This window comes from Manacus vitellinus, unplaced genomic scaffold, assembly GCF_001715985.3.
Source record: "Manacus vitellinus isolate BGI_N305 unplaced genomic scaffold, ASM171598v3 scaffold_17_pilon, whole genome shotgun sequence".
NCBI lineage: Eukaryota > Metazoa > Chordata > Aves > Passeriformes > Pipridae > Manacus > Manacus vitellinus.
Window position 1 is genome coordinate 11,726,763 of NW_021939256.1, and position 22,138 is coordinate 11,748,900.

The window sequence follows — 22,138 nt, forward strand, 5'->3', positions numbered from 1 at the left end:
GATTGCCCTTGGACTTCTCTTTGTTATTTCACTGCTGCCAGTTCAAACAACCAATGGCAGACAGTAATCAGAGGGCCTTACTAAACTGGAGAGTTTGCCAGTAATGTCCCTTGTCCAGACCACACAAGCACTTACTGCGAAGTTTAAATACATAGGGCAAAATCTAGGCATGGTGTATAGAGGTGCAACTCATGTGGTTCGTACACATTAATGTCCAGGCTTTGGATTTATTTTAGTAATCCTTTTAGATAGTTTTTCATGGTTGCCAGATTAAGACCTGTGAAATCTCCTTTTAAAAAAGCAGTGACATCACCAAGGAAGTACGAGATGGCAGAATTTTTATGTCTTCTAAGCTAGATGTTCCTGCAGAGTAGTTATCTGTTCCACTGTTAAACAGAGAAGAAATTAAGCTGTCACAAAACAGCTAAGTACATTGCTTGTAACTTGTGTTAGTTGCATACAGAATGAGCTACTGAAACATGAATATATCAAAGTAATCAAACATACCAAATAAACTACAGTAGAACAACTTAAGGTTTGTTAAAAATATTTACCCTAATTGAACCTGCTTTCAGTTAATAGTTCCTTCCTTCTCTCCACAGGACATTTCCAGCACACAAATAAGTTATTAATTGTTTTTACTGAGAGCATTCTGGAAGTTTGTTGCTATTTTTCATGTGCATAAGCTTACTTATCTTCAGCTGTGTACTTTCCATACCTAAAGGAAAGCACTTTGCTGTTAACCTGGTACTTCCCTGGCCATTAGTCATAGAGAGGCTTTTTGTTTGTTTGAATAAGATGTTTTATGACCACAGCCTAGATGTGAATGAGAGCTGGGAGTGTGTACTGTCCTGTGTATTTATAAATACACCTAAAAATATTGGAAATTAGATTTTTCCGTAGAAATTTACAATTTTACATTTAAACATTAAAACTCAGGAAAAAAAAAGGTTTGGACTTTGGTCATTTAGAGTATTCACATGTTGATACAACTTTTGCTTACTTTGTAATAAATTTATAGGCCTAATATAATGATGTAGCAGTCTTTCCCTTTTTCAATTTATGGTTTCTTCTTCTTCTGCCTCTCTAAACCCCAACATTTCTGGAGGTGAGTGAGTCTTACACAGCGTGAAGCATGAACGAGAAAAATGGTGTTATTAACCATTGGCAAAACATAGCTTATTCTCTCTAAAAGGGACACACTGGCTTTTGAACCTCAGTCCAGTCACACCACCCCCTAGCTGGCAATAGTAAGGTATGCTTCTCAGTGTTACATCGTGCTGTAGCATGTCTGTCAGTAATTGTCTATTGGATCCAGCTAAGGGCAGGGTGGTACAAGAGGGAAATCTGAGTCTGGACCGGGTGGCTTGTCCCTCCCAGTGGCTGCAGCATGGAGACACAGCGGCCAGCATCCACAAAGCCTCCCCCCCGCGGCTGTGCATGGTGTTTAGGAAGCAACAGCTCTTCCCACGCAGCTTTGTACTGCAGTAATTTCAAGACAACTTCTGTTGACTGCAAACATTAACATTGCTTCAGCTAGTCTCACATTCTGGTGTGAGTGTCTATCACCATAAAAAGATCCTCTATGTCTGTTTCTTGTCTGTTTTTAAATATGCAGTCGTGCAGTCATGCTGCCCGTTCCTGCTGAGCTTTACACTTAACTACTTGTAAGTGCAGAACTGATATGACTGTGAAAAAGCACTGAAAATGGCACAGGCTGTGCTCAGGAAATATGCCAGTTTAAACACATTCAATTTGACTTCACTTCTTGTGGAAATATAATGCCTTAAATTTCTATTCTTAAAATTCTCAATTTCTTTCTTTTTTTTTTATACAGGGTGAAAAAAAGATCCGATTTAATAGGTGCCTTTAAATTAGAACCTCTTTACCTGCAGCATCACCATCAGGAGTCTGGTAATTTTACAGTTAAATGAGATTATTATTATTTTGTTTGCACACTGATATTTAATGGAAAAAAAAAGGACTTGGGATGAAAACTGAAATTCTTAAAACAACCTAAGTTGTTTAGGTGCCTATTTCCATTTTCTGAGTGCCTGAGGGAGTTAAGCTTATTAAAGTGCAAGTATTTGTCTAATGAGATTTTAGTTAGTTAAAAGCAATAGAAGGAAAGTAATTTTATAAAGTAATTTTATAAAAATATTATTTTTTTTGTATTGGGATTTCCCCAGTTCCAGACTTACCACTGATTCTTTATAGGAGTGTTGAGAAAATTCTTTATGATCTTTTGGCTGTCAGATAAACATATGACTGGGTGCTGTGTATCGAGTTCCTTAACCTGCCTTCCCCAACATATCGTTCTCCAGAATGGTTTCAGGATCTGATTTGGTTTTAGAGTTGCTAAAGTGTGTGACTTTTTTCTTAGCTATTTGTGTAATCTCTGATTCAAATTTTTCAAAAACCCATGTAAGGAGCAAGAACTCCCAGAAGCCACAAAGAAGACGCTGTCTCTGCTATATTTTTGAGTGATAGCTTTCTGTGGCATTATCCTGTAGCTCTCATGTTCTTACACTGGCTGTAGAGAAAAGCAGTAAGAGCGGACTGTCTGTCTTGAACAAAATGCTCATGAAAGCTCTTCACAAAATGCTCACAAAGAACTTATGACTCTTAGGCTCTGTACAAAGCTCCTTAATGGATTAGTGCTGCTCCTGTACATACCTCTCAACTGCAGAGTGATATTTGCCATCTTGAAGCCCATTTTTACACATTTGGTTATTAACTGAATAATTGTGAGGAAGGTCACAGCAGTGCAGTGTCAATGTGGTGGAAGTTCTCTCATAACTTTCTCAAGAGGGTGAATCATATGTGGATGCTCTTACCATGTACTCGATCTCCTATTTTTCCTGGAATTGCTGGTGCTGATCTGTGTTCAGAAGTGTATTCTGAGTACTTTTATCTTCTCTCTGTTATGGCTGTGAACTCCTTGACATTTAAATTAATACCATCCAGAATTCCACCATTCACTAAAAAGCCCTAGGAAAAACGGATTCCCGTGCCTTAATCCTGAACTGGCATAAATCTTGCCTTTTATTCCTTTCATCCATTTCTAAGCAATGCAGGTTCCCCCTCTAAAGGCTAGAATTGTTAAGAAAAAAGTATGTACTTTTTTTTTGCCTTTTTAAATGAAAAATACAAGTTACAGCAAATACATTTAAGGCACAAGTTTTTACTTTACATACATTAAAAATATTTCTCTTCAGGAGAAAAAAAAATCCAACCTTAACTAAAGTGAAAATATGTTCTTGGGACAACTGATAGTGCTGATAAAAGAGCCTTCAGCCTTCCCCAAGTTAAATAACACCAGAAGAAAACCAAGCCTTTCTTAAAAGTAGGTGCTATAAGTAAGACCACCTAGTTGACCTGAAAACTTTATCACCCCAGTTATATAAAAAGTTGTTCAACCTTCATCTTGCCTTCAGAAGCAGTGAGAGCATGTTATATGATCTGACATAATGATTTCAAAGAGATCAGCTGATTAATAGAAATCTAGTAATGCTAATTTTTTTCTATTCTCTATTCTCATTTAGTATCAATTTTTGCAAAGAGTTGGACAACACTTTTCAAATGGAAATGTCTCTAGTTAAACTTCCAACCCACGCTTATGCCTTGAATAAACATAGTCAAATTTGCTACGAATTTACTACACAAAGGTGCTACACTCCCTATTGATCCCTGTGTGATTTATGAGATGTCAGCACTCCTGGAAGTATGATTTGTCTAAGGGAGGGTCTTATTTTCTGAGTATGTCTCAGGTCTGAGAATTCCTATCATGGTTTACAAAGCAAATGAAGTAGTATTTTTGAATTCACTTCTCTCTCACTCAGGAATTTAAATGAGCAGAAAAATATCTCTATCTGTGAGCAATTACTCTTAATAACCATATGGCAATTATGCGTGTCCCCAAGGGGAAAGTCTTTATTTTGTCATTAATTATAATTTTATGTGATTTGCATCATCACACCAGGAAGATTATACTAGCTTGTCTGACAGCCCAGGATATAGGTCAAATCCTAATGGCAGTGTTAGAAGAATGCAGCTTTATACTTCATTGTGAATACCACATGTGCTCCCACAATGCAATTCCTCCAGCTAAAATACAGATGTAAGACTAAGGCTCATAATCAAGGAATCAAGGACTAAGCATTGATTACATTCTGCTTCACAGCTTGTGAAAGGCGTTGTTGTGCATCATTAGACATAGCCCCTTGCAGGAGCGTAGGATTATTTATCTGTCACCAGTTGCTTTCCTCTCTTTGCTACCAGTCTTGCAGCTTTCAAACAGAAATGGCTGCTACAATGCAGAAGAATATGAATGTTATCAGCTTACCTCATTACTAAGCTGAGACAACCACATTCATTTCCTGAAGTCCGGGAACAGGTTAATGATTGTTGGTTGTTGTGTGGGTTTGTTTTCTTTTACCACCTGGAAACCAACACAGTAACAGGTTAAAGAATCCAATGACTACCTGTTACAGGGAAAGAAGGAGCATGTTTTTTCCTCTATTTTGGCTGCATAGATGAGAGAACATCAGCAAGAGAGCTTGTAACACAGGAAATAGTCCTTTTTTTTCTGGTTTTTTTTATTATCTCCTAGGAAACATAAAGCCTGAAAATTATGTAAATGACATAGACTGGTCAAATTCAGAAGCTGCAGTTCTATATAGTACCTTGCAGTTCACAATTTGAGGAGCACTTAGAATTTTCCCTAAGAATTCAACTACATATATTCCCATGAAGCTTATACTCCACTGCAGTTTAATAAAGCAGAATAAGGAAGCAAAGCAGATGTTTCCTAAAGAAATGCTTTAAATTTTACATCTGTTAAATTTCTGTCACTGACTTACAGCAAGTAACTAACCATGTTACAATTTCCTTTACTATGAAATCAGTTTAATTACCTTATTACAATAAAAGGTAGATGTGTCTTGACACTGTGTGTTTATATAAAGGATAATTAATAATGCCCTCTACTTGCCTCCCTGGACTGCTTTGTGGCTTGGTCAATCTGTGTTTGTAATGGGCTCTCACTACAACAGATGAAAAGCCATAAAAAGTACAAAATACTATTGTCCAAGCAGGAAGAGGTCAAATTCTGAGTCAGTTTTTCCAGTCACTTATTAGACATGCTGAAGAAAAGTATTAGTATAAAAGGTAGTTAGAAGTGGATTATTTTAAGAAGTGTTACCAGTTCACTAGGGTAAAGGTGATGACATTTCACAGCAGAGAACGAGTGATGAAGTGAGTTTGGGGATTCTGCAAATTGTTTTCTGTACAAGTAGAAAATAAAAATAGTATTTGGTCTGTCTTCTCCACAGCATCTGCAGTATAAAAGAAAGGAAAACTGTGTTTCTTCTCTAAAAGGGCTTAATTTGTTAGTGGCATATTCTGACTAGCTAAGGAATGAAGGTTATTACAAGCCCCTTAATTTAGCATGCTGCCAACTATCCTACTAGTTATTTAGTGGTCCTGTTGATACTGATGATGCTGAAATTTGTAGCGGATGTAAACTATAGCTAAGACACAGCTTTTTAATTAACATTAGAATGACTGAAGGCTTTGGCTATTGTGATGATGCAACATGAACATTTTTTCTTTGATTTCTAGGTCTTGTAACAGATTATCGGGTAAGTACAGCATCAGTGTAATAATTAATACTATTACTTGTATATACTGGTATTTTCATGACTTTTATTTTCCATAACTATCATAAATCTCAAAAATTTATGTTTCTTTCCAAGAAGGATGCAGCTTGCTAAATTTTCAACATTCCTCATACTGAAATTTTAAACTCTGTTTTTTGAAAAACAGATTGTTTAAAGGCAGAAATTGTCTTCATGTGCAATATCTCAAGGTTCAGGCAGTAGAAAGAAATGTCCTAAAGTTGTGGTTTTTTGCTTTTTTTTTTCTTAACATAGGGAATATCACAATTTAAAAATAAAATTAAAAGCGTATGCATTTTAATCCTTAACCCATGGAAGCACTGTTGCTTTGAAATGGAAAATGGGCCTGCCATTATAGATGCTAACCCCACAACTGCAAACAAGGCAACGTAACAAGTTTCTAAGATACTTATTTTTCTAAAGCCTTTGAGGAGAATTCAGAATGCACAAATGAAATTTGATTTGCCATGTGACCCTTCCGTTCTGACACCATGGCATTAAAACAGGCATAGATATTTCTACTATTATTCGACCCACCTCTAGGAACTGCCTGTGGCAACGTGGTTCACTTCAAAAACTGTTATAGAATGTAGTTTCTGCTGTCACACTGCAACGGTGGCTCCTAACACGGGTGCCCTCTCTTCTCGTTGGTTGCAGCACTGGCAAATCCCCCTGGGCAGGAGGTTCCGCTCCCTGAAGCTTTGGTTCGTGCTGAGGATGTACGGGGTCAAGGGGCTGCAGGAGCACATCCGCAAGGTGATTTGCTTTCTTGGGTAACTTGTGGTGGGAAGGCAAAGGAAAGCGAACTGGCTGGCTGCCTCTCTTCTTTCCATGACTTCTGTACACATCAGAAAGCACAGGCAATGGTCTGAGGCAGCTCAGTTCAACAGCTGGGGCTGCTTCTTTGCCCCATGTAAGGTCACAATTCCATATCATGGAGGGTCAAAGCTGTCATCCATTTTATGTTAATCTTTAGGGAAGACAAGTCTAGGAATTTGGAATTTCTACAATATGGGACCATAGTTCCCTTGTGATTAAGCCGGAGCACACTCATGGTTTTATTGTGGAAACACGTGTATATTCATTACTTCTTTATCTTATTAATGTGCATGCATTGATAGCATATCATAGATTATGATTAAGGGATATGGTGACTTATTTGGCATGTCTACTGCTGCTGCTGCTTTTTTCCTGTTTAAAATGCATATTTTATTAAAAAAAAGAATGTGTACAATTTACAGTTTGTTAACATTGTTATAAGTACTAAGTTTATTCTTGATGTAAAAAGAAGGGGTTTTTAATCACTAAAAGAAACATCTGGCGCCAGTCTAAATTATATATATACTTCCTCTGTAGCAGTAAAGTCAAATTCAAGCATACCTTTCATCTTTATGAAGTTTAGGGAAACTTCTAGTTAGAGGAGATCCATGACTTGGCTCTAAATATTTACAAAAATATCCATTAGCTAAAGGTCTGGTCTAGCATACCAATGTCCCTGCAGACACAAATTTAGTACTACATATTGGAGTACTAAGCAGAAGAATTCCTAAAAAAGACTTTTTCTACTCTTGTAAAATCACTGTGTGAGGAAGTCTCTTTTGATTTGGAAAGGTTCTGGGATGGAGGGTACTCTCTTTGCTTATTATTTTAATCACATTATAATTTTCAACGGACTCTCCAAATATCAAAATTAGATTTTTATTGTTAATGAGGCTTTCAGAAATAAATTTTGGCAGCTATGGAATCCTGATGTACAGTCATCCTTATGTCAATCTGATATGTATCCTCCTGATGAAAAATTGATATGAGATTTGTTATCACTTTATTTTTCTATCATTACCATTCCCGGTGGGATTCTCTCTCAGGTTAGATTTCTGAAGACTGCATTTATTTCAGTATGTTACCAAGTTTTTAAGTAGGGCTAAATCTCTCACTGGGAAAATGGGCTTGGAAGCCTCATATCAATTGCATGGCCTTCTGGTTTCCACAGATCAGTATTTACATTCAACAAATTCCCTCTTTCCATGTCTCTCAGATATTTCTCTTGACTGTCCAGCCATATAATCACAGCTGAAGACCAAGTTTTGATATTTGAACAATACAGTTCAGGAAGGTTAAGCAAATGAATCTTTTCTTAAAAATATTGACTCCAAAATAAAACCTTATTTGTGAAGGTAATTTAGATAACTAGATTTCCAAGGGCTTGTAGAACTGAGTGTGTATGTTTTATATTTCATTAAGGACTACATTGTTCTCCATTGTAGATACAAAAATAAGTTATGATAATTAAGTGCAGAATTTGGCTTACTGTATACTTCTTCAAACTGGAATCATTAATTTCTCCTCACCCCCTCCTCATTCCCCCCAATGAATGCTGGTTTGATTCAGTGGGATCCAGAGCATCCTTTTTAAAAAAACCAGTAATTTCTATCTCCAGCAAGCCTCTTTGAACTTAAATTTCAATAAATAATTGCATTTAATTTGCCCCCTGCTCTAACAGAATATAAGATATCTCTTGTGAGTTTTCAGACATGATGGTAAAGTTATATCAGTAGCTGCAAAATAAAAATTAGAAATGTGTTTCATATCTTGCACATTTTACTCTCGGGAATTATCGTGAGCTCCAGATACACTGTGATGGCTTTACTTTGGATAGAGTAGTAATGAAGTATGTAAACCAGCCTGACACTGGTTTATATTTTCAAACCCATATATAAATTTCCAAATTAAAAGTAATTTTGAATTTAACTTTGCTTGTTAACTGCACTTTAATATCACTCATCTCAGTGCCTGGCCTTGAAAAATTGCTTTCTTTTAAACATGTTGTAGCTTTAAACAGTAGTTTTAAACATCCAACATAGATGCTGTGATCACCTAGGGGAAAAAAAAAAGGACACTTGAGTTGGAAAACTGTGGGAAGATCTATGCAGTGTTTATAGATTTCTAGTTAGGCTTCTTTTGCGCAGCCAGATAATACTTACAAAGTGATTTGAGATTTCAAATAGTGATGAGCTTCTGACATGATACAGAGGGAAAAACCACGTGTATGTCCTTAAGAAGCCACCCTATTTGTTGTGTAATTAGCAAGTTTCTATATGGAAAACCAAAGACATCTGCAACAGTCTCTTCATAACCTTTTTTTTTCCTGGGTCTAAACTATCACAAAAATTATTTGTCTCTTTCTGTCTTCTTTTCTTCCCCTCTTTTATTAGTATGTTTTAAGAAAAAGATGTTTGTTATCTTTGCAGCCTTAAGGTTTACATCAGATGACTCAATAACCACTGCAACCTGGCACTTGCTTGAGGATGGCATTTAGGAACCAAAATATTCCTGGGACATGAGAATGTGTGACTTGGATTTAGATACAGTAATTTTTTTGTTTTCCAAACATTCGTTATGCACTCCTCTCACACACAGCATGTAATATTAACCTATTGTAAAGTATAGGTTTCAAAGCAGTGATAAAGTGGAGGGCAGTCATCTCTGAAGGATGTGGGGAGAGACAAATACAAATTTTGGAGGTAAGTCCCAAAGCCACAGAGGAGATGTACAAATAGGGTGAAACCAACAACAATAACGGATTTCTGGACTGATTCCAACCACTCCAAGTCAGTAAAAATGTGAAACTCAAATGGCCCATTTGTAAATGGCCCATTTGCAAACTGCTTGACCATGTATTACTCCTTTGTTGGTTTAAGTCCTCTCCAAGAGCTCAGAAGTAATCTGAGAAATTTAGGAGTTAGCGTGCTTTTGTATGCAATCTCTATGAACATTATGACTCAGTTGAATTCTCCTTAGGACCAGAAGTCATCAGATTACACATGCTTCTTTCTTCACCAAGGATAATGAATTCCATTAAAAATTAACAGCAGAGTCCAAGAAACTGGAACTGTAAAGAACAGCACTGCCAGACATAGCATTTCAACAGGGGAGTGGCACAGTCCAAGTGGCTATTGAGAAGACTCTTTTGACAGCATTTTCCTTCAGAGTGTAGTGGGATGCAAGCTAAGGCAGGCAAAGAGGTGAAATCTGTAGGAGGAAAAGTATGAAGTGATCACGACTAGGCTGGTGTGCTCATTTGCATGTACACAGTAGTGTACTCTTATGCTTCAGAGAAGGTTCCTGCAATTAAAAACTGTTTTGGCTCTTGAAGGCTTTGCCCAAAAATTAAAATTCAGTTTAAACATTTCAGTGGAGAAGGATTCATATTTATATTCACAAATACACATACAGAAATACAGATTTTTAAAATAGGGACCACATCTTAATGCCTCACAAGTTTTCTGCTCCTATTATTGATTATGGAAGACATTTCCCTTCATCCTAAATAACCAAATTCATTAGATCTCTCTGTTGTTTCCCTTCTCACTGAAGAAGAGCAAGGGTTATTTACCTGAGATAATAGTGACACATAAAAATTCCTTACAAGTTTCTTTTCTTCAATCAGGTAACTTTCACTGTGAAGACAAGGGCTGATATTCTGTTCCTGTATAGCAAGACATTTCAGGACACTAACACTGTCCATGTGATTCCACTTTGAGAACCCATGTGATGAAGGGATTGTCCAAATCTCTAAATCATAGAATCATAGAATGGCTTGGCTTGGGAACAACCTTAAAGATCATTTAGCTCCAACCCCCCTGCCATGGGCAGGGACACCATCCACTAGACCAGTTTGCTCAGATGATACTGCTAGAAACAGTACGTGAGTTGGTTTGTGCGTGTCCACTTTTTTTCTCAAGTACATGACAGTGTTAAATAAAATAAATTTGAAAGATTAAATAATATTTGAATGCCAACTTTAAGTTAATGGTGCTAGGGACACAGCCTGACACAGATGTCAAAATCAGAAGCACTTGAAGGGTTAAAATATCCAGGCTTGGTATGTACCCATTCAGCAGAAAATTGAGAACAGCCTATCAGTTTTTTACTTCTTCTTCCCTCCTGTCCTTGGTTGCAGTGCTTGCAGTTCTACAAACAGGAATTTATTTTCACAGTGTTGTCTTGAAAAGTTGAAGCACTAAAGCCACACGTGTCCTCCTGAGAATTATTGCAGTGCTCATGTCCAGAGTGTGGGTGCAGCTTTAAGGCTCACAGAGGAAGGTGTGATACCTAAAAGCCCTTTGGTTTTACAGAGTTTGAACTTCCAGGCTTAATAATATTTAACTTTACTGTTGTAGCAATCTTGGTAAGAGCAATTCAGGACAATAGCTAATAGTTCAAAGGTGCAGGGCCTTGGGTAGCTGTATTTAAGCAAAGCTTTCCATGTTAAATCATCATTTTCTCTCCTTCCACTTCTGTAAAATCTAAAACTCTTGGTGCCCCCCAGTGTCTTTACCAATTATTGCTACTTTTTAAGACTAGCCATGAATAAAAGTACTTGCATCCCGACATGAATCCGAAATACTTCTTAAGTTTTGTTTTGTGACTTACTGAATATTTGCTATTTTCCCTTGCTTTTATTTCTTTCAAATTCCTGAAAAATCCTTTAGTGCAAAAAGTGGGCATAAATACCAGCTATTAAATGTACAGGATGGGTCCAGAGCTTTCTTGTACAAACTTCTCACAGTAAGCCAAATCTTAAATTTTTATTTTATTGAGTTCTTACCCAGATAAATTTTGATGAAACACAGTTGATTACGTTTAGCTGAACAGTTGTGAAATTCTCATCTCATTGAACATGATCTGTTTTATGGCTTTGATTTCCAAGACATAGTATATGCAGTGTGGAATTTTTCAGTGTCTTTTAACATGCTTGTTTAAAACTATAGAACATGAGGATAGGAGGAGACAGTGAAAGACCATTACAACACAGATGCCTATTTAACATATGTTTTCCATGCATTTATGCATACAAGTATCTATATGTATACAGATACTTCTTGTCGGTTTTCATAGCTGTAAACTTATGCTCTTCATATTAGCAGAACATCGAAATGCCCTGAAAAGGACAGGGCATTTTATTGGTCTCATTCCTGGCTCAAAGAGCTTTTAGGCTAATTTTAGAGGGAGATGTTAAATGAATGTAACAAACAGCAGAGAGGAAGTGGTAACAACAGGAAGATTGGCTGGTTGTGTAGGGTACCAGTATGCCCAATGTGAAGGTTTTGAAGCAATATTTTGATTCAATATAAACTGTGTTTTTCTATTTGAAGAAATAAAAAACCATCAGAAAGCTATGATTAAGATTGCAAAATGTGTTGGTTTCTTTTTCTTTTTTTCTTTTCTGTAATTTCTGTTTTGCTTTATTCTTGTCCTTTTGGAAGAAGTTCCTGTGAGATGAAACATTCCACATTTAACCCTGGCCCAAAGTGAAATATTTCATTTTGGTTTGATATCTGTCCTTGAACTTGCAAAACGTCAAAGTGCAAAAGCAAGAAAAGACATGGGCTTAGTTGTTTATTTTTGTAAATTTTTTGCAATAATAAATATATCAAAGCTAAAGAACCTTTTAACATATTGTTTAGATGTTTCAGATAACTTGGTGTAGACAGGCTATTGCATGAAGACAACTGTTATTCTAATAGCTGGTTGCTGTTGCTGTGTTACCTTTTTTTTTTTTTAGGGTAGTGAGGACTAAGCTGGTGTTATAGCCAGTGAGAGGGGAACTGGATAGGTACTGCAGGTACCTGATGAGGATATAGGTTCTTTTCTCCCAAGTAGTTTTGAATTCATTTTCTGTTTGGAAAAAAGCAAAGCCAAACATGATATGAGCACTCAAGTACCCCGACTGATGTTAAGAATTCTCAGCTGGTTGGTACCATGCCTGTTGATATTTTTCCTATTTATTTGACTTTGGAAGAGCACTGGTTTCCTATGCTTCAAAATACTTCCTCTGGCTTGGTGCCCAATGTCATTCTTTTTTCCCTACTAACTTATCAACAGGTTTGCTGAGATTTGCTATTAATTTTCCTGATTATACTGCTATCACCTTTCTTTTCAACTGAAGCTGAGACCCAGGTCAGAAGACTGAGCAAGTTCTCCCCTTCTTCACAGATATCCATTAAGTTAACTCTTCTAAAAAGTGTATCTTTCTAGCTTAATTTGCACTGGAATTGTGACAATTTTTTCTCTCTGTATCTGTGCATTTCCCCTTTCCCCTCTAAAGACTTTTGGACTCTAGCCATTCCCAGCCCAAACTGACAGTGGTAGAAAACCTAAAGGAGAATTATTAAAATTATTTACTATTAATATGGTAGCATACAAAATTGTGCTGAAGTGTCTCATTAAGAAATAGGCTAGTACTGCCTAAGATAGTCTGAGCTAATAATATAGTAATGACTCAGTATGGTCTCTGGAAGTCATAAATGGGATGTAACTTAACATAAACAGATGGTGACATGATTATTATCACATATAAGAAGAAGGAACAGAGAAAAGGAATGGAAAATACTTTAGCAAACCTTTTCTCTTGATGAATCAAATTTATACAACATAGATACCTTCTTTCTCTTCTCAGCATGTCAGGCTGTCACATCAATTTGAACACTTAGTCCTTCAGGATGGAAGATTTGAGATCTGTGCTGAGGTTGTCTTGGGACTAGTCTGTTTTCGGCTGAAGGTAAGACCTCCTATTTCTTCTGTCATATTTTATAGCAACAGAATAACATGCAATTGAATATAATCTTTGTAATTCATATACTTGATTATTTTTTAAGGAAAGCAAAGGGAGTTCATGTAGAACAAAGCAGATTAAAAGCTTAAGACAATTTTGTTAAAACATGGAAAATTGAAGCAAGATATGTATAAGAACAGGTTACATGGGAGGCTACCTTCCCAAGTGCCCTTGGCCCTGGTCTGCTTTTTATTGCTGAACATGATCCTTTTGCCCCGCTTGGCCTTTTATACTCCAGAATCTCTCAAAGTACCAAGTTCATTGATGTGGAGACCTTGCCTGACAGAAACTAGAAAAATCTCACTCTGCATTCAAAGCATAAAAGCTGCAGTAACTGGGAGGGCTCATTGTTTAATCAGACACTAGAAGGGGATCAGTGTCTTATTTTAGGTAATGAACTCATTTCATATAGGAGCTTGCAACTAAAGCCTTTGTAAAGGACTGGATTGGGACACTGAATCTGACCACCAAGCAACAATGATAATAGCACTAGTGTTTTCTAGTTCACATGATACCTAAATTAGCTTTTAGCTTTTCTGAAGGCTTGCAAGCACATTTTGGCTCCTTCTGGGTAGTGTGGTATTACTATTTGTCACAAATTCTTTCACCAGTCATTCAGTTGCCCCAGTTACCCGAGTTTGATGAAACTGGCTGAAGAAGCTAACAAATCTTTAACAATGAAGTAATGGTGAATTCATCTGAAATTGGAATATTGTTTGTTTTGAATTTATATTGTTCAAAATAAAAGGAAAAAAAGAACTGTACCTACAGGATGAACAGACTTGAGAATGTGGAGTTTTTTCAGTAAATGGAAACATGAATATAATATCTTTCTTAACAAGAATTTTAAAAGATTTTGAGGAATAGGTTCTGTGGCTTTTATTGTGCAATAACAAGATGTTGGTTGCAGTCTGCTCTCTCACATGGAACAAGCAAACACTAGTTTTGCAGATCCAGAGACAGCTGTTAGTCAGTGCTCTACATTTACTTTAAAGGAACAGTCCTGGTGAAATAGAGCATAGCAACACAGGAATTGTCACTTTTGATCAGACCAGTAGCTCATCTACATCTGTTCTCCTGTCCCTGATGAGGAAGAAATTACATCTACAGGGAAAGACAATTTTCAGTAGGAGGTAAATATTGAACCCCTAGCTAAGAAAGTTTTGAAAAAATTGTAGAATAAAGGCCTGATTCTACTGAAAACCAGTGTTGAAAGAGCAGTGTTTTCATTGCTTGCCTAACTGGTGGAGAAAAAGAAAACAAAACTAACAAGCTTTTAAATAAAGATGTTTTTATGGCTATTTTTGCAGCTTTATTTCCTTTTTTATATCACTCCTTGAAAAATCTTCCTGTGATTTTTATAATTCTTATTAAAATGCATTTTAGAAGCAGAATATTTGTAACTTTTATGTAATTACAGTAGGACTATGGGTCAGGAGACTTGAACTATATAATACTGCACAGCTGTAAAACTATGAAATATTTTTTCTTCCTTCCTTTGTTCTTGAGAAGCCCTTTTTTATATATTTTTGCCTAGCTGTAACACTCAATTTTTTGCCTTTCACACTGTGGAGCAAATGGACTCATTACCTACGACTTTCATATTATAATTATTACATCAAATGTATCATGCCAAAGGGTTAGTTTTTGGCCTCCTTGTCATGACTGCAAATGAATACAAGTCAAGCTAGTCATTTCTCCAAGGGAGTGAGAATGCTGTCTTATTGAAGCTCACAGACTCAATCAAAGCTGGCTTCTCAAAGCTCTGGGAGAGGATTAGTCACTACTAACTTCAATTTGACGTGACACTTGAGTGTCACAGCAGCCCTAAGGTGGAGCTGTGAGAGTAGAAGAGAAGAAAGATACATGAATCTTTCTCCTTCCTCCCCTCACACCTGCCAACTTAACATCGTGTAACTGCTGGTATTGCCTAAAAGTCAGTGCTGTGCATTTCATATTAAAGGCAAGGGTTGTCATTTCAATAATGTATTACCTTTGATAGGAAAGCAGGACATCATTGTCAACAGTGACTGACCTGTAATAAATGGGGACTTGCAAACACCAAAGTTGTTCCATTTTCTTAGTTAGGAGCATCCCAGTTGCATAAGTGTCTCCTAGAAGAGTAAGGCTAAGCCATGAATTTCAGGATGTCATACAAAATTCCAAAGAACTTGTGCTAAGTCAGAACAAGGTTTTGACTACAGTCCAACTCTCTCTCTTAATATGATCCAAAACCATGAAAATTATACATTTATCCTTACTGCCAGTGGGAAACTGTCTGCCTTATGCTTTGGTTTTATATGGAAAAGGCTAAGCAGGAGTCACAACTGCCCAGATTTGAGAGAAGGTGTTTTCTGATACAGATGTTTTCAAGAAGACCTATGCTGCTACAGTAACAAAATTGCTGCTGAACAGATGGATTGGACCATTTGTGCTCTTTTACCTCAGTGTTCAGTAAAGAACACTGCAGGAAAAGCGCAGATGCTCCCAGAATCTCTTGCAATTCCGTTACTTCAAGTGTAATAGAAAGAGTAAAGGTTGTGCAATAGCTAAGATACTTCCCCAAAGAATAAAATTATAGCACTCCAGATCAACCTGATATATCCTAAACTATTATAGCAAACTGTCCAGCAAAGCTGGAGCCATCTCTCATTCTACTGATAAAAAAGTAGACAGATGGGTTCCTTTAATTTGGCTAACAAAGACTGTCAAAGATATCTGGCTAGCACTTCACCCTGTGATGTTAAATCTGACAAAAATCCCAAGATTTTGGGGATATCTTCATTCATTCTTTTCATTTAAAGTGACTTACTATTGTTTTTGAAAATCTGATGACATCTTTTGTTTTATTTCCAAATGCTGATGGACATGATCAGGAAAAACATTGATTCAACATTAGCTGGACCTGTAAAAGAACCAGTAGTCCTCACCTTCACTGTTTGTGCATAAGGAAAATTGAGTACATTAGAAGGAGATGAAATTCAATAGTGCATGCATGTAGAATCTTTCTGACCTTCTGCAAGACATTTAACATTTATATCTTTGTTTCTCGAATGCAGAAGACTGTTTACTTCCAGTGGGTGGGTCAGTTTACCACATTTCTAAATTCCTTCACACAAAAAAACCACTCTGTAGGATTCTGTGGTGGACACTTCCTATAGAATTTCAGGCAAATGCCTTTTTAGGGCTTCCACTGATAGTACGAAACTTATTTATGCCAGGGACACATTACCTTAACAATTTCTCAATTAAGGGTAAGATTTCCATATTCAAATTCAAAAGACTCTTACAGCAGCCACGCTTAAGGGAAGACTGAAAGGTTTGTTTTACCAAAGTTAGTATAGCTCATTGCAAAACTTCCTCCCATGTTTGTTTGATTAGATCCAAGAAGAGTGTAATGACATGGATACAATAATGAATGCTTTTACATAGCACATGACCTTAGGTCGCAAAAAAAGCACTCAGCTATAACAAATGCCCCAGTGTGAACACTGCTTCTAAACCCAAGGTAATCCATAAATCTCTTTGTAACTCAAAAGTTATCTCTTACACTGTCATCTTTTTGTAATGCTTTGATAGCAAAGCACTGAGAGAAGAGAAAATGGCTGTTTGTTACTGGTGGTACTTGGGCTTGGCTGCTTGGTAGGATTTACATATTCCAGACTTGCTTCTGAAATTCATCCGCATATCTATTGAATTACAATGATTTCAGGGCTCAAATAAACTAAACGAGGCACTTCTTAAAAGCATTAATGAGGCCAAGAAGATTCATCTGGTCCCAAGCCATCTGCGAGAGAAGTTTGTGCTACGTTTTGCTATTTGTTCCCGCACAGTGGAATCCACCCACATCAAGTTTGCCTGGCAGCACATCTCACAGCTGGCAACTGATCTTCTGAAAACATGGGAGCAAAACCACCAACAGGAGTAACAGCAGTGAAGTACAAGTGGAGATGAGGTAATTAACTGGCTTTCTCTGTGTTGCCAAGTTTTATTTTAGGGGCAGGTGGGAAAGTAAAATTAGGAAGGAAAAAGATACAAAAACTGTTGTTACATAGCCCAGCTGCAGTAGCAAAATCCTTGCCAGCAAGTTGCGTTGTAATTTTTATTTACTGTAGTTTCATCTTGCCTATTTCCAGGATGCACATAGCCAAGGAGACTCGAGCTGTCATTTCTTACCAGTTTGTAATCGAGAGCATTTATTCAATCAGGCAATGGAAACAGAAGGGTTAGTGCTCCCTCTGTTGTCCCCACACTCCTCTAGCACACCCACTTCTTCCTTCACAGATAAAACTGATAGGTCTTATAACCAATGAATTTAATGTTACTATGGCTTCAGAAGAAATCCAAGTTGGGGAAGTTCAGTAACCTGTTTGGGTCCTATCTAAATAGCCATGCACAGATGTCATTGTTAGAATTTAGGGCACTGTCATGTCATGACATACTGCAGTAATTTTGTAAATGAACAAAGGACAAAGGACTTCAAGACTTCCTTCACTGCATAGCCACATTGAGGGGAGTGACCACTAAGTGAACACTAACCATCCTTCTGGCAGGTTCTCTACTTTCCCCTAAAGGGTTTGGTTTTAAAACAGCCATTTTGTCAAATATCAGCAAAGAAGTTATGCTGGCTTTTGGTTTCCACTTTGATCATTCATAATGAGGCCTCTTAAAAACTCTCGATGAAGAATTTTGTCAAAAGCCATGTGCTACCTGGCATTCTGTATTTTTAACCAAGTTACTATAAGCAGTGATTACTTGAAAATAATTTGTTAGATATGTTCTGTGAAATTAAGTTATGATTACTTTTTATGGCTACTGTTCTGCTTACTTCATTGTGTAATAAATCTTTGAGAAAATGTGCTAAGAAATGTGATGGCAAACAATGTTACTTTTCTTTCTCAAATGAGCTAACAAATGAGTAAAAAAACGACAATAAAAATAGAAATTAAGAGAACTAACACTCAAAATATGCAGTGGTTCCCCCTTCAGTGGTTTTCGTCCAGTAACAGTGATATGTGGAATATGAAAATACTGGAAAACAACTTTCACAGAAAGTCAAATCACGTGTACTTGACACAAAGCATTGATATGTCATCCTGTTGAAGGCAGGTACAGTAAAGACCTAAAATGAAAGTCAGAGGTAAAATGGAAGTCAGAACAATATTTGACTTTAAGAAGTACTTTTACTGTTTTTAAAACATGGATTCCAGACAGTTATTTCTATGCAAATAAGAACAACCTACTTAGCTACTCCAAGAAAAATAATATGTAGGATTAATTTCTACATTTGCATTTTAATCTTCCTTTTACTGCTCATATTAACTTCTAAAACATCTTGAACAACTTGCACAATTATTCAGCTTTCTTCCTCCATGCCTTGCGAATATACTTCCTACAGCTGGGAAGTTGCAAGTACACCAGGAAACATGGAATGGGACAGTTAATTTGGCACATGGTCTGTTCCTACCCACTGTCTTTCCAGAAGGGATTAACTAAGTTGAATATGGACTGTGTGGATTTTTCTGTTGATTCTTAATCTCTCACATCTGAGGTGCAAACTAGGAAGGACCCCTATTTCTTTAAGGAATTGATTTCCCAGAATGGGGTGACAAATCAATCTAGCAAAACCCTGTAATATTCGAGGACGTGACTCGGCCATTTCACAAGACACTCCTCTCATCTACAGTATCAGAAATTTTGATAGCATCATTCTATTTAGCAGAACCAATATGAAATTAAGCTTTGCTGTAGTAGCACAATGCAATAGATTGGCAAACTGAAGAGAGTTGAAAATGCTGGCAGTTGTTTCCTTTCTCTGTTAGTCTTTTTTAAAACAACATTCCTTCATTCTCATGACCTGGAAAACAGTGTTCATCCATAACACATATGATCCACACTGATACAATTTTACAACTTTTACATTATGAAAACTCTAGAATCTTGGAGCCAGAGAGGAATTACAGCTTGTCTATGAGACAGACCAGTAATTTGCATGTGAAATATATAACCAGGTCTGTCCAGGGATTAAAAAAAAAAAATAAATCAGATTTGGATCAAAGCTATCATAGAGTTAATCCAGGATAATTCCACTGAAATGAAATGGAATTGCTTTGGTGTTAAGTGACTGTAATTGAGATTAAAATGTGACTATTAAGTATTGGAAAAGAAAGGCATAAGGTAAGGCAACATTAAATTAAACTTAAGAAGATGTTGGTGGAAATCCTCTCCATGGAAACCAGAGCAGAGGTGGATGATGTACACCTGTGTGAGCCTCAAACTGCTGTAAAACTGGGATGCAGGCAGGCTGCACATCCAAACTCAGGAGGAGTGAAATGTTCCCAACAGCCCAGAAATTAGATATAGATCCCTCTAGACATTTGTGGGAAAATCTTGCCAAAATCAACATTCAGTTAAGCATTTTTCAGTATATGGATACCAGTTTTAGAAAAGGCTGTTGTCTAGGTACCAAAACTCTTGTTGGCAAAGAATTTAGGATAAAGGCTAATTTAAAATATAAATACAGTAAAAGTTAATTTGTTTAATAGAAGTGACACGTAAATCTTCTAATAAACAACAGTGACAAGACCCATAGAATTACATTTCCCCATGGCTAGCCCAATACAGAAATCTGAAGTTCACAGTTCTAGTTTTTCTGAAATTCTGGGATGATTTGAATATGTAACTAGTGAAGGCCTTCATAGTATTCAGTCTCTAACACCCTCTTTTTCCCATGGGATAATTCCTTTGTAAACTATTAATGTTAGGTCATCTGAAAAGGAAATCTGGGCTATGTAATCAACTCAAGAACAAGTGTTGAAAAGAACATTTTGAAAGAAGAACATAACTGCTGTTTCTGTTCCGTAACTTTGCAACATATCTGTAAGTGAGAAACACTGTATTTATGAATAGTTGGTATGTTAACCTGCATTTATGGTGCCTTTTGTGCAAAAGCTAATACAGTCTGTGCCGATTAATACTGTTCGATATTAAAAATAATTACAAAATCTCAGAATTGTACTTTAGTAGAATACCCACAAGGACAACTGCAGCTATCAGAGAAGGGGGGAAAAAAGCTAACTTTTCAGTACCCACAATTTATTTTTTTTAAAAGTAGCAGAGTACTAGTACAGTATTCACATTCTTAATGACAGATTATATTTTATTACTGATGGTGAAATATTGAAAAGATATGTATTTATGAAAGTATTGGTAATATATTATACTCTGAACTGCATTATAAATATTAAATTTCTAATTTACTCTTGCCTTTACATATAAGATTCTGCTCATGGTTGTTGTTTTGCTGTTGTAATTGTTTCCTGTAAGGATAACATATGTGATGAGTAGTATTCACATTGCAGTTGCCTTACAGCAGAAGTCTAAACCTTGAGAGGTATAAACTTCAATTGCTCAAAGACAGAATGAGAAATAAAACTGAGAACTCTGATGACCCAGGTGGTTGGTGGGGGCAGATTAAATAACCATCAGTAGATAATATCTACATAGCATATGTAGAGTTTGTGTGACTTAAATGGAAAAATAATCAGATGCTTAATGCTCTAATTGTAATTTGTGAGCTGTTGACTTCCTTTAAAATCTGTGTCCAAACCCTGCTGAACAGACATGTAGTTTTTAACTACAACATTAATAAATAGAAACAAATCTATGATTATGGTCTGTCTTTGTTCTTAAACAAGCTTTTCCCATCTTATTCATGCCAGATGTGCTGTAAGAGGTCCAACTTCCCCACTAATATCAAGTCAGTGCCCTGATTTTCACCATCGATCACTTTTTCCTCAGTGTGTCCTTCAAATTAATTACTTTGCAAATGGGAGTTTGCAAACTTTCCTGAGGGAAGTTCCTCCTCAGCAACATGCATCTGAAAAATACATGGATATAACCAGGGCCATGCCGTTCCTTCTGTAAAGTTCTGCACAGTCCTGCAGCTGGATCTGACACTGGAGCCAGCTGCCCAGCTTTGGCTTTGGTTTGCAGCTCCAGAGCCATCAGGCAGGACAGGGAAGGGGCCCATCTCATTAGTCCTGCCTGACTATGTCCCCAGGGGCAGCTTGCAGCTGCAGGCTCTTTCGCTCCCTGCCCATGTGCAACCCAAGGGAAATTGGGGAACCATGCCTTGGGAAAAAATTGATGGCAGCAGTGTCACAAACTCTAAATGTTGGGTTTAGAGCCCAATTAGGTTAGCCCAGTTGGGTCCGAGATGACAGCTCGCATACTAGCCCAGACAGTTTAATATGCTGTCTGCACTAATGGTGTAACAAGCTTAATGTATAACAAAAACCTGACAGTAACTGCAAGAAATGTTTCTCATGGGAAATTAAATGTCCACCCACACACAAGTGTCTATGTTAATACCAGAGGTGTAATTGGAGCTTAGTGTGCTAATTTGCATCTAGTTTGATGTGCTAATTTGGATGTGGGTTGGTGTGATCCAGCTAGGGACTCCACAATCAGATTCAGCACATGGCATACATCCACCTGGGCCACCGTCTTTTGCCCTGCAAGGCATTGTGCCATTCATTGTGTCCCTCTGCCACAAAGTCCAGCTACTGCTGCTCAGACCTTCAGCAGAGTTGTTCTCCCATAAAGGCCTGTCCAGCGGCTGTTGTTTCCAGGAGTGTTAGACAGCACCACTTTCTGACACTGCTGTGGTGGCCCTGCAACTGTGCCACAGGAGTGGAGATGAACAGGTGGCTGTGGAGGTCGAGTGCTGTGTGCGAGGAAGGGTCGGGCGCCCATCGCTGACACCCAAGTCACGACGGGGGCCAGGGCTTTGTCTGGTCCCATCTTCCCTGGAACCTGCCTCTCACGGAGCTTGTCCTGCTCA

The 22,138-nt window shown here is 37.3% G+C and overlaps 1 protein-coding gene across 4 annotated transcripts in view; it reads left to right on the top strand.

Moving 5' to 3' along the window:
• The window catches only part of DDC (dopa decarboxylase), a 71,958-nt gene extending 51,005 nt beyond the window's left edge, over positions 1-20,953 (top strand). For 2 of the 4 annotated variants that reach the window (XM_018070128.2, XM_018070129.2), the window contains exons 10-14: positions 1,838-1,914; positions 5,623-5,642; positions 6,336-6,434; positions 13,138-13,239; positions 17,006-20,953. In XM_018070128.2, coding sequence (XP_017925617.1) covers positions 1,838-1,914; positions 5,623-5,642; positions 6,336-6,434; positions 13,138-13,239; positions 17,006-17,221 — 514 coding nt within the window. In that variant the 3' untranslated portion in view covers positions 17,222-20,953. Of the gene's footprint in view, positions 1-1,837; positions 1,915-5,622; positions 5,643-6,335; positions 6,435-13,137; positions 13,240-14,288; positions 14,335-17,005 lie in introns of those variants that run through there. The other 2 variants (XM_018070130.2, XM_018070131.1) reach the window with 2 other exon arrangements.
• Positions 20,954-22,138: the final 1,185 nt, after the last annotated feature.